General features: G+C 43.0%; 1 protein-coding gene across 2 annotated transcripts in view; it reads right to left on the bottom strand.

Annotated features, from left to right (window-relative positions):
- CFAP45 (cilia and flagella associated protein 45) overlaps positions 1 to 17,071 on the bottom strand; it is a 213,033-nt gene that overhangs the window by 72,287 nt on the left and 123,675 nt on the right. For both annotated transcript variants that reach the window (XM_069217772.1, XM_069217771.1), the window contains exon 9: positions 8,652 to 8,765. In XM_069217772.1, coding sequence (XP_069073873.1) covers positions 8,652 to 8,765 — 114 coding nt within the window. The remainder of the gene's footprint in view (positions 1 to 8,651; positions 8,766 to 17,071) is intronic.

Raw genomic sequence — 17,071 nt, 5'->3', positions numbered from 1 at the left:
CGGAGGCGTGACTTTTTTAACCACTTTGGCTTGTGGTTGTGTGTCATCCTTTGGAAGTCCGATCCTTCTTTTCCTCATGATTGGGGGAAGGGTTGATATCTTCCCTGTATCTTGCTGGATGCACAGTCTCTTTTGTGTGTAGTCCGATTCTACACTTTGGAGCTCTTGTCCAAATTTGTGCATTTGGCCACTTAGTCCTTGTTCCTCTGAGTAGGATGAAGGTGTGGTATTTTTCGGCGCCGAGAGAGAATCTTTTTTCGGTTTCGGCACCGACAGAATTTTTGTTCCTTTCGGCATGGATTCTCGGTGCCGATGTTTTTCGGTGCCGGTATCTTGTTTTTGTCTCTCGGAGCCGCTTTCTCGGCTCCGAGGTTGCTCCATGGCGGTCCCTCGACCGGAGTCGGGTGTCTTCGCTATGGGCGTGCCCTTTTTCGGCCCCTTCGACGGGTCGCCTGATTTATGGGTCGAGCCATGGCCTGTTGGCAGTGGCGTCCCCTGGGCTTTCGGTTTGTCGATGGATTTACTTTTCGACGTCTTACTCACAGTTTGTTGCTGTTGTTCGACGTCGGAGTCTCCGGATTCTGATTCCGGAACCGAGAATGTTTCCTCTTCGTCGTCGAAACGTTGTTTTGTCGACGTGGACGCCATTTGGTGACGCCTGGCTCTTCGGTCCCGGAGTGTTTTTCTGGACCGGAAGGCTCGACAGGCTTCACAGGTATCCTCCTTGTGCTCGGGGGACAAGCACAAGTTACAGACCAAGTGCTGATCTGTATAAGGATACTTACTGTGACATTTTGGGCAGAAACGAAACGGGGTCCGTTCCATCGGCTTCGATGTCACACGCGGTCGGGCCGACCAGGCCCCGATGGGGGATCGAAACTGCCCCAAAGTCTTCCGATGATCGGTGTCGATGTACCTAACTATCCCGATACCGAACGGAACAATACCGACGCTTTCTTCCGAGATTCTGACTAACTTTCCGAACCGAAACACGGAGCGAAAAGGAATACGTCCGAACCCGACAGCGGAAAAAAACAATCTAAGATGGAGTCGACGCCCATGCGCAATGGAGCCAAAGAGGGAGGAGTCCTTCGGTCCCGTGACCAAAAAGACTTCTTCGAAGAAAAACAACTTGTAATACTCCGAGCCCAACACCAGGCAGCGGACTGTGCCAAACATGTGTATCTGCAGCAACATATGCCATCGAACCTCACATTTCCTGTAAAAATATAATGTCATAGCTGGAAATGAGTGAAGCCTAGCTATCATCATCCTGTTTGCTAAGTAAACCTAAAGTATTTCAAAAGAGTATTTTGAGTGGTATCGGCTGGACAAATCAGGCCTCCCTCAACTTTATCGACCAGGGGGAGAGTAAATCGCAGGGAGCTTGCATAGTCAAATTGCACAGGTGGTCCACCAGTAACCACCAAGTGCGAGTAGGTGAATGTTAAGTTGATGGACAGTTCCCTTGGGTCATGTCCTTTGAACTGCTTGTCTAGATCTAGGTCAAGCTCTGGCGATATGCTCGTAAGTTTGTTGGGGCCGCACCTGAGTCAGTCCACATCAGTCAGGCTCCCTAAGGGGCCAAAGCGATTCTGCAGACAGATGTTATAACACTGGCAGTGGGGTTGTTCGGGGCATCAGGACGTTCCAAATTGTCTGGGGTAGTATGGAGGGCACCCAGGGGCCTATAACTAAGGCCCATAGGCGGGATTTTGATTTTGCTAGGCTTGTGCTGACTATGAGAAAAAGCTGTAACCTGGCTTCCTGTTACTTTCGGGTTACGACAGAAATGATGGCACAGTCTCCCGGGAGTACCTTTTGCCATTTCCCCACACAACCCACACATTTGGCCATTAGTCAGCAAGTTCTGCCACAGATACGTCAATGTGGGCTTCAACCCCAATGGTGCACCCGTTCCCAAAGGTAGACGTCACTGATATTAACTCACACTTTATACGGGACATTGAGGAAACTGCACACTGCTTGTGAGGCATGTGGTTACCAGAAACATGAGATACTCTACACTTCCTTGTTAAATTCGCCCCAAAGAGTGAGAAAATGATAAAAACTGTGATTGGTGGGCTGGAGAGGTGGGAGAGACAGCCACTTTGTACACCTCTAAGGTCATGGGTTTTAAACATTTGGGTGCTAAGAACGTGCTGGACACCTGTCTTTTGAACTGCCTATCTAGATCAAGCTCTGGCAATATGCTCATGAGTTTGTTGGAGCCATACCAGAGTCAGTCAGGTTCCCCAAAGGGCCAAAGGGATTCTGCACAGGGATATCAAAGGACTGGGAATGGGCTTGCTCACAGCCCTGGGAACGTTCAAAACTGTCTGGGTAGTATGGAGGGCAGCCAGGGACCTATAAATGAATCACAGAGGAAGGATTTTGATTTTGCTAGGCTTGTGCCAGCCTTGCGAAAAAGCCGTAACCAGATTCCCTGCTACTCTCACGTTACGCAAAGAAATGATGACACAGTCTCCCGGGAGTGCCTTTTGTGATTTCCACAACAAACCCACCCTCCTGGCCATTAGTAAGTTCTGCCGGATAAACGTCAATGTGGGTTCCGACTGCGTCCCCAAGGATAGATATTAAGTCACAGGAAACCGCACGCTGCTTGCGAGGCATGGGCTTATCAGGAACATAAGATACTCTACACATGCTTGTTTAATTCCACCCAAAGAGTGAGGAAATGATAAAGAAAGGGATTGGAAGGCTGCTGGAGGTGGGGAAGGCAGTCACTTTGTACACCTCTAAGTTCATTTGTTTTAAACATTTGAGTGCTGAGAACGTGTTGGACACTTCCTCAGCACCAGCCTCGCCCCATGGGACCCTGCCTCTGAAGATGGCAGAGGAAGTACTTCTGCTGCCACCCCTGGCCCCTCACCCAGCAATCTGATGCTGTCAGCATGCGCACAGTGTGCCAACATCATCGAAAGGTGCCAAAGAAGTGCTGAAAGCCATTTGCTTCCAGCTCATCCAGGAAGGAGGTAAGTTCTCGCTTCTGAGAGGAATTTTTTCTTTCCCCCAGTGTCTCTTTTCAGTGCATACCTGCTGTGGGATTGTGGATGGGACCGCGCAGCAGTAGATCTTGCGGAAAGCAGCCCCAGTACTGCACACGCGTCCTTTGTTTTCTGCTCTCCCTAGGGAAGATCAGACCTTTTTAGGCCAGTATGCCCACGGGGGCGGGAAACCACTAGACATCAGGAAAAAAAGTATGTGTGTGTGAGAACTAGTGTTTGGCTGGTGGTGTGCATGTACTGGTGTTTGGCTGGCGGTGTGTTTGGACTGGTATTTGGCTGGTGTTTGGTTGATGGCATGTTTAAACTGGGGTTTTTGCTGACCTTGTGTCTTGACTGGCTTCTGGCTAGTGGTGTGTGTGGCTGGCATTTGGATGGTGGTGTGTGTGTGAACTGGTGTTTGACTTGTGTTTGGATATTGGCTGGGTTAAGGGTTACTCTCCTCCAGGGTGCCAATTTCTCGCCTTTACTTTGTGCCCCACTTGGAGCAGATCGGCCGTTTGGGATGCTGAACTGCCCTGAGGGGCAGAATTCTAAGTGATTTATAATGTTAACTGTTTAGTTTCTTATCATCATTTGTATGTGTGATCTTAATGTTTTATTTCTCCTCTTCATTGTAGTGCAAAGCTTTTGATTTCATTGGTGGTAACTCCTGCTTGCGGTTTCAGCACTGGTAGATCTGTAGTTTGTGTAGGTGCATGTGTTTAGCACCAAACCTTCTCCCAGATTGATCATTTTTTGACACAATGTGGGGATTTTTAGAAGCCAGAATGCTATTGAGGGGTATTTCAGATCACTCTCCCCTATTTTGGTAGAACTCAGAGAGCAAAGCAAGGGGATTAGGGAAGGTTTGACCTTAGATACATAGTACCAGTAGAACAGAGAGTTTAATGAAACCCTTGCTAAGAACAGAGACAGCTACTTTATAGCTTTAGTGTGTTAAGTTTGGGAGGCTTATAAGGCTGTGTTAAGGGGCCAGGCAATCTCATTGATTGCTGGGGGAAAAAAATAATTCGGCCCAATTGGACTTGCTAGACCAACAAAGAGTAGCAGGAACAACAACAGTGATGTCCAGTTCAAAACGCTTGTTGAAGCTCCGACAACAAGAATAGTGAGATCTCGTGGAGAACAGGGTTAGGTCTTTCTTTGTAGCGATGCAGTATAGGTTATACAGGATGTATGACAGAATCCTGAATGCCATTACAAAGAATGGCTTTATAACGCAAACATTATAACGAAATACCTCTCCAACTAAAGGTTTTCACAATGAAATTTACTGAAACGATTCTGCCTTTCCAACAAAAGCCTTTACCACGGAAATGTAAGTATTTATAAACCTTTTTTTTTTACACACACACACACACACACACACATACATACACACATATATATGTATATTACACCACCAGCATTCACCATCCATCCATCGAATAGCACACACGAGCCCGAGTAAATCTTGTAGGTGATTTATTTCAGCTGCAGCAAAGAAATTCCCAATGCGTTGCAGGGAACACCTCGCTTTGCTCACGAGATGTTACACAGCAGAAAACAGTCACGTCATTTACATAGTGCTCAATAGAAAAAATAAACAAAAGGCCAATATACAATGTTTTTTTTGGTACAGGTGAGTTAATTGCAGCCATTTCAGCATGTCAACAAATCCTGGCTCACGTTCAAAATACAATTTAAAGTAAGCAACCCTGTTGGAGCAGTGTCATACAACAATACCATTATGCCGTCAAACATATATTCCTGAACTTACATTTACTAATTAATGCAGGTTCATTCAAATTATTTTCGCTTAAAAAATACTGTCAGAAATTCTCAGATCGGGAGTATACATATAAATCCAATCGAACATTAATAAATAGTTTTCTTGAGTCGAAACGTATAGTCCCACTCACTTGAATATATTGCTAATAAATCATATCATGCAATATGATGCATTCTAATATAGCACACGTGGGCGATCCACATATTCCTTGGTTTTAGTGCACTTCTCTGTTAGACCATTTACTCAATTATTTAAAATCTTAGCCCCCCCAATAATTCTCATATCTCCAAAGATTTACAGGCTAAGCATGCTACCAGATCAAGTCCAAAATCTTGGCTCCATTATTGCTGTAATATTACTCCCCGAAAGAAGATACTGTAAAAAACAATTTAGAACAATTGTGCTGCCAACTCCGTTCATCCAAAGCACTGTTTCATATCATTGACCTTATTATATTTAGACACTAAACAATGCTGCACTATAAAATACATCAGATATAGAACCACATAAGGACCCACTGAAATGTACAAATCATCCCAAGTTTACTGCTAATTCCTCATCAGAATTAAGGCCTATTGGAATCGATGTATCATACTCAATAATATACCTGGATTCCATGTGACGTAGGTTCTGAACCCTATTACCACCCCTTATGTTGGGTAAGGGAGCACTATCACTGGCATGATACTGTTAAGTGTTTAGCCACTGGATATTGCCCATCTATTTGTGTAATAGCCCTGAGTTGTTCCAACACACGTTTTTTAGCTTTATGAACTGTGCTGCCAATATAGAATCTATCCAACATATTGCAAAGACATCTCAGGGCATACACATAGTGGTCAGAGTTGCTTGTAAAATACGTTTGGATTATAAAGGGTTTATAAATCTGAGGGAATATAACCTGGGTAATGTTTTTACTGTACTTACATGCTTTCCACTTACAGCATTTATAAAAGCCCTTCAGACCTACATTTCTGCCAGATTCCTTTGATATCACCATGTTTTTGCACAGCATATATTTCTGTGATTTTGCCTTTCTGACAGTAAATCTGGGATGGTTATCCAGATAATTGGTCAACATCTCATCTGAGAGAAGAATGTGCCAGGTCTTATTAAAAATTTGTCTCACTTTTGGTGCTCTATTTTTATATGAAGTAATGAACTGTCTAAGGTTCTTTTCATCACAGCATTTCTTATCCATTTTATTCCCTAAAAAGGTATCCCACCTAACCTGCTCCACTCTCTGAATAGCATTCTTAACTGCCTTGGGGCTATATCCTCTTTCCAAAAATCTTGCAACCTTGATCTCTTTCTCTCTTCAAAAGACTCAGGTGTACTGCAGTTTCTTTTTGCACATAGTAGCTCCCTGTATGGGATACTCTATCAATTTCTGAAGAAGATGGCTCTGGGCAAGTAGCAGACTGTTGCCTACTGTCTAGTTTGGTGGTTAATTTGTCCTCCCGTTCCTCCAATAGGAGATCTAAAAATGTTAGGGAACAATCATCAATCTGGCAAGTAAAAGAAAGGTTCAGGCTGTTAATATTCAGAATTTTCACAAATTCTTAAGCCTCTTCTTCAGTACCACTCCAAATGGCAAAAATAGATATGTACCTGACCCGGAGCACCACATGGAGGTTAAAGAGGTTGAAGTTATGGACCACCTGTTCCTCCCACCAGCCAAGGTATAAACACAGGTAGCTGGGGGCGAAACAAGTCCTCATAGTGGTGCCCCAGGTCTGACGATACACCGTGCCATCAAAAAGAAAGAAGTTATTAGTCAAACAATAATAGATCATTTCCAGTATCTTCTCATTGTGAAAATAAAATAAAAGGGACCTAGCTTTAAAAAACAAAAATGGCAATATGCATATTTTCCTAAATCATAGGGAACTGACGTATACAAGCTATTAACGTCCAAAGTCATAGGTAATTAGTTGTCTTCCATGATTATACCATCAATGATTCTCAAGCCATCCCCTGTACCTTTTCTGTATGACGGGAGTGACTCCACAAAAGGTTTCAGAAAATAGTCCACATACAGGGAAGTGTTTTCTAGTAGGTTACCCTGGAAAGATGTGATAAGTGTTCCCAGTGGATTTATGAAGTCTTTGTGTAATTTTGGCAGAAAATATAAAACAGGCGTTTTTCGGGTGTGGACACTTGAGATACTAGTATTTGTGCCACTCCACGAGCCCCCTTTGTTGCCACTCCATCAATTTGTCATATTGATCATATTTGATTGATGCACCTGATTCTCACCACTAAGTACATAATATGTCACATCACTTAGTTGTCGATAACCTTCAGAGAGAGATATTGCTGTTTAGATTGAATCACAATATTCCACCCTTTATCGGATGGTTTGATCACTACCCAGGGATAATTTTCAAGTTCCTTAAGTGCTAAATAGTAGTTTTTCTATAGATTATGGGCCTCAAGATAACTATAACTTGCACCCGCATCTTGCACAGCTAAATAATACACATATTACAACACTGATGACACCTTCTATGGCATCATTGATATTTTCACTGCAACATTTGACGTAAAATTATTGATGAGAAAACTGTGCAGGGCGGGGGCGGGAGTTATAGTTACCCGAGGGTACGAGTTATAGTTACTTGAGCTTAACCATAACTATAACTATAACTATAACTGCTGAATTTCTATGGTTTTGTGTGAGTAAATTCAGAACCTAACTCCACCATCTATTAATGCACTCCCTTATTTGATAATTAATCATTGCACTCACCACCTTTCAGTTATCCACGCTATGAGATACTGACTCATTTGTCCATCCATGCACAATCATTCATCCAACTATTAACTAATTTTCGCTTTCACTCACTCATCCATTAAACCATACAAACTGCAAAACATTTTCAAAGCGGATGCCTATTACCTCTGATATTTGAAATTCTGTATTTTTTGCCTTCTAAGTGCCTAAGACAGTTGGGTAAAAAACACCCTAAATCACACACCAGCATAAAATGTAAAAAATGGCAAAGTTTTTACAATAGGTGACCATCTGCATAATGGACATTTATGTACCGTTCAATTTAACCAGGTATGCCACTCCACACCGCCAAAAACCCATATTACTTCACAAGCTGTGCAGTCACCTCTATAGAGGAAATGTTTGACTTTGATTAATGGGGCCTCGCACAAGAAATTGAGTACTAAAATCCAAAAGAATTAACTCAACAACAAAACAACAATTAAGACCCTCTTTAGAGAGGCCCGTTAATTTCAATAGACTGGGTAACAGGCGTTACATGGTCATACTGGAAATAAAGCTTGTAGTGATTCACACCAACATTCAGCTGTTGAATGTTGCTAAAATATCAGTGTGAAACACTGAGGAAAAATATGTGGAAATGAGCATGGAGACGCATAATCCTGTATGCTATCCCCCCCATCTTAAAATCCCAGTTAATTCTCCATCCACAGAATTACTAGGTCTCCCACTAACTTAAATTCCAAGAAGGGGCAAATTCTAGGGTTTTTAACAGACAATTAAAAATAAGTATGGTAGCAAATCTATCACATCATAATAAAACAAAAAAGCTAAATTGATGGCAATGGGAGAGTGTGTATGCACTTGCATATGTATATGTTTGTAGGTACTGTAGTTTCTGAAAAAATGCTACTTCTTTTGAGGGGTGTGGGAAGTCAGTGCTCAAAACCTTAAATACTATTGCTTAATTACAAGGAATTTGTATGCCTTTGCCATTTCAGCTCGTATCTGGCTAGCTGTTGAACTGATGGCAACAGATGCACATTATTAATCATTTAGATTGGAAGTGATAAATATTGTTTTCGTTTGGGTTAGCAGAGGTGTTTTGTATTACCTGCTCTGCTCGGTGGTCCTGGGACTTCTCCTGAAGTGCCCTCAGACGTGCCACTTCTTTCTCCTTTTCCTTTCTTATCCTGGCTTGCTCAGCTTCATATTCTGCTTCTCGCGCCTATGAAAACAAGCAATGGTAAAAGCATAAGGTTTCGCCTACGTGAATATTAATAATTAGATTATTGTGTGCTCAAATCCTTCACATTCAGGAAGGTAAAATAACTGAAGAAAGAGCATCAGACAGCATGTTTAATAAATTAAGATTATAAACTGAATCAGGCTTTAGCAGTTAAAATGGCGCAGTACAACGATGGCCCGAAACTACACTTCTTGCTACATCTTCAGCTTAACAAAGTGACTGTGATACAATCACCAAACCCCAGTGCGAACAAAAATTGGGCAATATTCCTATCCTCTTGGATAATTGCAGCAAATGTTGGGACTCCTTTGGCTAAAATCTAGATTTCCAAGTGCAAAAATCAATTTAGTTGCTTTACTCTTAAATGTGGAGGTGTGTTTTCTGATATGTGCATTTGGCAAATAATACTATATTTGTTTTTGATGGATTAGCTAAGGACACAAGGCTAGAAAGAAACACAGCAGCACCAGTGCAACAATTTCTGAGACCAAGGCAAAATAGCAATTTGCCGTTTTTGTGCTCTGCCTCCACATGCAAAAGTGCCTCAATTAAATGTTAACTTGCACTCTGGAGCCCTCTTGTGTTGGCAGCATACAACAGTGGCTAGACGCAAACTTGCTTTCTGGGTGAAAGGTCAATTATTTATCTCTTTATAGCCTGGGATGGAACAAAGAAATGTTAAATGAGACTAGAGCAGTTGCCTGATTCTCAAACATGAGACACCTTCCTATTGTAAGGCTATTAAAAGAAATTAAGAGACAACAATAACAAGCAAAACACTGCTTCGGGGTTTCGAAAACGTAGAAACCCTTTTCAGAGGGATTTACATGAAAATGTGTGAACGTTCCTGTTCACTGTTGCAATTACCATTCTGAGCAGGAAATGGTTTAAAAACCTTTAAATCATTTTCATTCCTAATATATTCTCTCTGTATATATGCATCTACTCATGTGCTTTTCGTGCATGCAGGTTTTTTTTAAACACTTCTCATGTGCTCTGTCAAGTGGAGCAGTCCCCAGAGATGCCTTCAGTGCAGAAAGTGCTGTGTTTGTGCCTTGTCTTAGTTCATCACAAACATTTCTTGTGGCCTAGTTCTGGCAGGAATCATGAGAATCACTTCAGTTTCACATCACTGTCCCCCACCTGGACTGGCAGCTTCAGCACATTTACTTCAACATCCTCGGCCCCTTTGTCACAAGTATTTGAAGCCTTTTGCATTAGTATGCATGACTGTGCGTGCTCATCAACAACGCCCTGTTATAAATCAGAGATGCACAGTCCGTGAAACGGCTATCTGTCCGCCGGGATACATGGTGATTGGCCCAATTGTGATCCATATCAGGAGCTCTGACCTCTTGCCTCAGCCGTAACAGCGCAAACTCGACCTAAAGGTATTGGAACGCTTTACATGAGCACCAGTTATGTTACACAAGCACAGATTCATTGTTGGTAGGCGTAGGGAGATAAAGTGACTTGCTCTGAATCACAGGATGTTGTGCAGATGCCGAGACTCGAACCTAGTTCCCCATGCATGCAGAGCCATCCAGGGACGTGTGTGAGGGTGACACCAAAGTATCCTAGCAGTGCTCTCATGTCTAAGAGCTAAGGTTTTTATTTACTTATATAGTCATTTTGATGGTGAGGGGAAAGCATTTGGGAATCTGAAAATCTGCTAGTGTTGTCTTTTAAATCGCATGTAGAGCTAAACTAGGCAACAAAAAAACAAAACTCGCACAGGGCAAGTGCTGTGCATGCAAAACATTATCGAGCATTTTCAATGCAACAGGTCTCGCATTTGCTTGAGTTAGAGCTATTAGCGTTGTAAAGAAAACAAAAACGCCGCATGATTGCACTATGTAAAATGTAGCGCGTGCTGCGTGGAAAATAAACAGATAAAGTAGTCCGAACACCATGCTGAAAACATCGATCCTCGTATGTTTTTAATAGTTTACCAGTGCTGTGTAGGTGGGCTAAACACCGGAAAATGCATGATGTATGCATACCTTTCACAAATGAAAAACTAGCTGATTTTAAAAGGCAAGCCCACGAACCAATGTAAGTGACTGACGTTACATGGGCATGGTTGGAAGCCCAAGGAGAGATTACAGAATGGGACAGAGCACTTTGCGCTTGCCTATAAAAAAAACTAAAACAGGGAGCTATGGAAATGTAAACAGTACTTGACCTCAGGACACTGATATGATTAAACACACGAGGAACACACATTAGTAGAGGCTGGAAATATGCTACAGCCAATGGAAAGGGAGGAAAAGTAAGTGGCAAGCACAGGATGTAATGAAAATGTAAGAGAGCGCAATGTAAGCCCCTTTTAGGATATGTATTAACAATAGATTTCACAAGCAGAGCGCAGGCGCTTTGCAGGTAAAACCGAAAAAAAGGAAAAAAGGAATTCATCCCTTGTGTAAAGACTCTGCTCTCTGGCCTGTAAGTCACACAGTCTCAGTTTAGCTATCAGCGACACTGCCGATGCAATATTAAAGATATGAAGGAGAATTGTGTTAAAGAAAACACATTCTCAAGTGTGAAATGACGAATCTGGAGCACTATGGGTGCTTTGGAAATATAGATGTGAAGAGACCACTGGTGACACCAAGTGGAGTTATAAGCCGTTTAATATGAAGCACAGATGAAAGCAGACACCTTGCTGGCTCACATCCAACAGCCTGTCTTCTCCCTCAGTACCTTGGATTCCAGTGTGACACCACTGATGACTTACTCTATAACCACACCGCTCCCCCTTTAAAAAACAAGTTATTTTTCAAACTCTTGAAATAACTAAACATAAAGTTTAAAAACGAGTAATAACAAAGAAACTTAACACGTATATGGCACAGCATTACTACAGAAAAGAATATGCTATCCAAGTGCCTGGAAGATGTCCTGATTAGCTGGGTGCTGCACCTCAGAACTAGGTGCAAATACAGCTCTGTGTGCTTTGGATGATAATTCTTTCACCCTCCTGTTATTGCTAACTATTTCAGCTTCATGACAAGCTTGGAGTATAGGAATACCTATGCAGTTTATAGTCAAAAACCCACGTGGAACGCAAACCAGAACTAGTTTTTCTCCCTTGCACCAACTCCAACTGAGATTTATCGGTTCAAACAGGAGGTTGCCCATAGAGTTCAAACAAAGACTAAGGCACATTTGTTTACGCGTCACTGCACTTTGCATACATTCATCAAGCACACAGTTAAAAAGCTTGGCTATGCAGTTACTAATCCCACTCTTTGCCATAAAGTCACACATAAGAGAAGAGGTAAACTGCACCCCATTCATTATCTGTGGGTACAAACTCATGAATAGCTTTGTTAATGAACATCTCACGGAGGAACTCAACAACATTGCTGGTGGTGGGCTCGGGCATGAACCTCACCTACATCCACCTTAATAAATGATCCACCAGGACTACTGTATAGCATTAATGTATGCATAGAACTTGAAGAGGACCAAGTATTTTCAGGCCTATCTTTTGCCAAGCTCTAACAAGAGCTGACTCTGGAGTTTCCATGGGTGAACACATCACCGACTGCATTTTGCTGACTGAACATGGGGGCATTTGCTCACACCTCCTTGCTGAAAACAACTTTAGCTACATACTGGGGCAATAGTTCTGGGTACTTGTGATCTTGTTCGTCAACTTAAGGGTGCCGTCCGTTTTTCTCAATACTGGAGAGTCTGTGTTGACTGATTGGCTCAATGCCAAACTGGATTAGGCCAATATGCTATTGGAATGATTATCAGCATATCAGCTGGCCCAGCTTCAAGAAGTGAAAAATGAGGTTGCAAGTCTGATTCTCAAAGTTAACATATTTGGCAACACTAATAGTGCCAAGAGACCACACCGGGTAGTGGTGTGCCATAAATGCTATGATTGGTATCAACTAAAGCAGTGGTACTCAAAGTACGGCCCAGGGGCCACATGCGGCCCTCCCGACCCTTATGTGTCTCCCCCATGTCAACAGCAGCACTAGGCTGCTGTTTACTCAAATCAGCAAGAACATTAAAATATGTTTTATAAATTGGGAAGCATTTATTTAAATGTTAATTACAGTTAAAGAAAGGAAGTAACTAGAATGCCGTGCACTGCTTAACGTTAGGAACACTTTGATTTATAAAGACATCTTGCAGCAAATATGTAAAAATATGATAAGGTTTCTTCAAAATTCAAAAAAATGTATTTTATTACCATGCAGAACTGTTTCATTCTAGTGAATCAGATTAGATCAGTGAATTGAGAAGTATTATTTTTAAGTGATAGTTTTCAAACATGAATTTAGAACTATTTATACTTCCCTACTCACCCTGACAACAATGCCAATATTGAACTAAGGGGCAAGTCAGTCATTCTGTGCATCCTTTGGGTGGCCGGGGTTGCTATTATACATAATGCAACATTATAGTTTGTTAAATCAAACATAGGAGATGTTCTTGTACAGTACACATTGAGAAATGTATTTTAAGGTCCTCTTATAGGTGATAATGAAGAAAAAGGCGGGAAAGTGAAATAAATCAATTGTCTAGGACCAAAAATTTGGTCAAATGTGAAGCCAGGATTGATCATAGGGTTTCTGGTTCCACATTGTGCAATTCAATTTAGCAACTATATATACATGCTTCGCTTCACCACCTTAACAACCCCCTCCCAACACTCAGACCACCACCCTACCGGCACCAGTGCGGCCCGCGGTCACACCACCAAGCAAACACTTTGGCCCCTAGGAAAATATCTGTGAGTACCCATAAACTAAAGGATCCACCAACTGAACTAGCTGACAATGAAAAAGTGTTTTATTTTTAACTTACTCTTTCCTATTTGTAAAAGCCTACATAGAAAAGCCATTGTTTATTTTAGGAGCAATCATCAAGCCTCTGCATCAACTTGTTGATGGAAAATCAGTCCAGTTGGCCTTCTTTAGGTTGCAGGATTTCATTTTCATTGGTTTGGATAGCACAGATTTTCAGTATTGGCTACAAGGTTGTGCAGTGTCCTACCTGATTATATTAGACTGATTCCAAACTATTCAGAAAAAAAACATTATATATCTTTGTACTGGGCCAATGCCTTAAGGGCACCAAGACATCCACTTTCTATTGAGGTCCTTTGCAGAGCTCCCAACATCTGGCATGTTCGGCTGCAGTGGAGTTGTCATAGACTGCCACAGCTTGGAATTAATTGGAAGGATGTTCGACGCATACTTCAGGCATGTGGCAGCAGATCAAAGATGGCAGACAACTGCACTTTATCTGAAAAGGCATGCTATGGAGCACCAGCACATTCATCTGGGAAGCCACAGGCAGCTCTTCAAGATGGACTTGGCTCCTTAGTGAGCGGAGGAAGACTATTCAGGTGACCGCGGATTGCTCCAGGGGACTAGCAGCTTGGCAAAGTCGTTGTGTGACCGGAGGTGCAATGGGAGACATCGGTTCAGAGGAAGGCTGTACACAGGCTGGAGGAGAGAGACACTGACTTTCCAATGGCTGAGAGGCCAAATTCCATTGGAACCCAAGAGCTGGCCTGACATTGCACATCCAGTATTTGTCCCTGCAAGAGGCCCGATGTGAAGCAGCAGTTTTGAGGCCGCTTGCTGATCCTGTAGCCCACACTGATGCTTAGCTGAGAGGCCCTACTATTGTATGTAGTGAGATTATTTGTGAATTTCGGTCCTGGCTGTTGAGAGTCGCTTGTAGGAAGACATGGCAAGCAGAAGGAGAGGAAAGGCAGATGTTTTGGGCTATAAAAGGCAACACCAAAAAGCAACTAAAAGAAGGTGGCCTTCTTGACTTGCGGTAATAGGGCTATATTAAAGGAAGAGGCAACACAGCTCAACTACATAAATTCTCTACACAGCATTTTGAATAAGACAACAAGCAGCAATAATTTTACTTGAAAGTAGACTGGAAACTGGAGGGTCTGTTGGGCAGTGTACTGGCTGCGGAGCAAAGTGAGGAGAAGACTGAAAGTAAGACAAAATCACTAGACGGTCACATGCAGGAATTGGATGCATTCTTGATTGAGGCAGAGCCCCTTAAGGGTAAAGCTGCAAGTGCCCTAGTCACAAGAAATTATTAAGATGCTAGACAACTTGACGAGGGACTCCTACATCAAAGTTCTGGGTCTACCAGCTGAGATTTTTACAGAGATTTTCAGGAATGAACTTCAGAAGAAGTTGGCTGAACTATAGCCTGTGCAGCAGGTTGGAAACCGTGGCCTTGTGAAGGAGTCCTTTATGTTCCCATCTTACACGGTGAACCAATCTAACAAATATTGGCAGAGCAATAGTTCTTATCTATGCAAGAGCTATTGGTTTTGCCAATATGTTTTAGCCATGTTGTACACCAGCGTGGCTGCTGTTCAGCATGGTTAAAAGTTAGTGGGCAAAAGAGATTTGCATGGAGTAGAGTGTCTTAAAGTGGATTAGAGTGTTATGGAGTGGCGTAGAGTGGTGTAGAGTAGATCTGAGTGGCATGGAGTGATGAGGAGTGTGGTGGAGAGAGTAGTGTCAAAGAGAGGAAGGAAGTAGAGTGTTGTAGAGTGGAAGGGCATAGAGTGAAGTACAGTTGAGTGACATGGAATAGAGTGTCAGAGTGGAGTAGAGGGTCCTACAGTGGAGTGCCATAAAGTGTTACTGAGTGGTGTAAAGCAGAGGGAATTGGCAGAGAGGGTGTTGTGTACAGTGGAGTAGAGTGTTAGAGTGGTGTAGAGAAGAGTACACTGTTGTGGAGTGCTGTGACAGAGTGGTGTCAAGTAAAGTAGAGTGGCATAAGGAGTCAGAGTGGAGTGGAATATTGGAGTAGAGCAGCATGTTGTAGGATAGAGTGGGGTAAAGTTGCATTAGTGAGTTGTGTAGAGCTTCGTAGAGTGGAGTTGTGTTGTAGAGTGGAAAAAAGTGGAGTAGAGTTTCACAGTGGATTAGAGTGTATCGGAGTAGAGCGTCATTGAATGGAGTATTGTAGGGTGTTGTGTCACAGAATGGAGTAGAGCATTCTAGAGTGAAGTGGCATAAAATGCAGTGGTGCAGAGTAGATTGTCATAGAGTGCAGTGGTTTTGAGTAAAATGGTGCACAGTATATTGGCGCAGAGTGCAGTGACGTAAAGTAGAGTGGCAAAGAGTAGAGTGGCAAAGAGTAGAGTGGTGCAGAGTAGATTGCAGTGGAATAGAGTGTAGTGGTGTAGAGTAGGTTGTTCCTGAGTAAAGTGGAGTGGCGCATGGTAGAGTAGAGTGGTGCAGGTAGAGTGAAGTGGCCTGGAGTGTATTGTTGCAGAATATATTGGAGTGGCATGGAGCAATGCAGAGTGTTGTAGCATCAAGTGCATTGGCATAGAGAGCAATAAAATGGGGCAGAGTTGAGTGGTATAGAGAAGAGTGCAGTGGCATAGTGTGCAGTGGCCTAGAGTACAGTGGTGCAGAAAGCAGTTGTGCAGAACCTAATGGAGCATAGTATATATTGTGCCATAGAGTGCAGTGACTTAGAGCGCAATAGTGCAGACTACAGTGGCACTGAGTTCAGTGGCAGAGAGTGCAGTCTTGCACAGTAGAGTGATGTAGAGTGCAGTGGTGTAGAGCAGAATGACGCAGAGTAGAGTGGCACAGAGAGCAGTGGTGCATAGTAGACTAGAGTGGTGTAGTGTTGCAGGGTACAGTTGAGTGGCGTAGAGTGTAATGGTGCAGAGTAGTTGGCATAGAGTGCATTGGTTTTTGAGTAAAGTGGTGTTGAGTGCGTGGTTTAGAGCAGTGGTTCCCAAACTTTTGACTTCTGTGGACCCCCATTTTATCAATACTGGAGCCCGGGGACCCCCACTGAATCATTATTGGAACACGGGGACCCTCGAGGAGTCATTACTGATAGCTGGGACCTAATATTATTAAATGTTTTAAGCAGCCGCGGACCCCGAGGAGGCTTCGCGGACCCCCAGGGGGTCCCCGGCCCACAGGTTGGGAACCACTGGTTTAGAGTATTTTGGCCTACAGTGGTGCAAAGTTGAGCAGAGTGACGCAGAATGGTGCAGCAAAGAGTGCAGTGGCGTAGCATGCAGTAGCTTAGAGTAGCGTGGTGCAGAGTAGAGTGGCACAGAGAGCAGTGGTGCATAGTAGACTAGAGTGGTGTAGAGTGTTGCAGAGTACAGTTGAGTGGCGTAGAGTGTAATGGTGCAGAGTAGTTGGCATAGAGTGCATTGGTTTTTGAGTAAAGTGGTGTTGAGTGCGTGGTTTAGAGTATTGTGGCCTACAGTGGTGCAGAGTTGAGCAGAGTGACGCAGAATG

The sequence above is a fragment of the Pleurodeles waltl genome, chromosome 12 (genome assembly GCF_031143425.1).
Source record: "Pleurodeles waltl isolate 20211129_DDA chromosome 12, aPleWal1.hap1.20221129, whole genome shotgun sequence".
Lineage (NCBI taxonomy): Eukaryota > Metazoa > Chordata > Amphibia > Caudata > Salamandridae > Pleurodeles > Pleurodeles waltl.
This window is presented reverse-complemented; position numbering and strand designations above follow the sequence as displayed.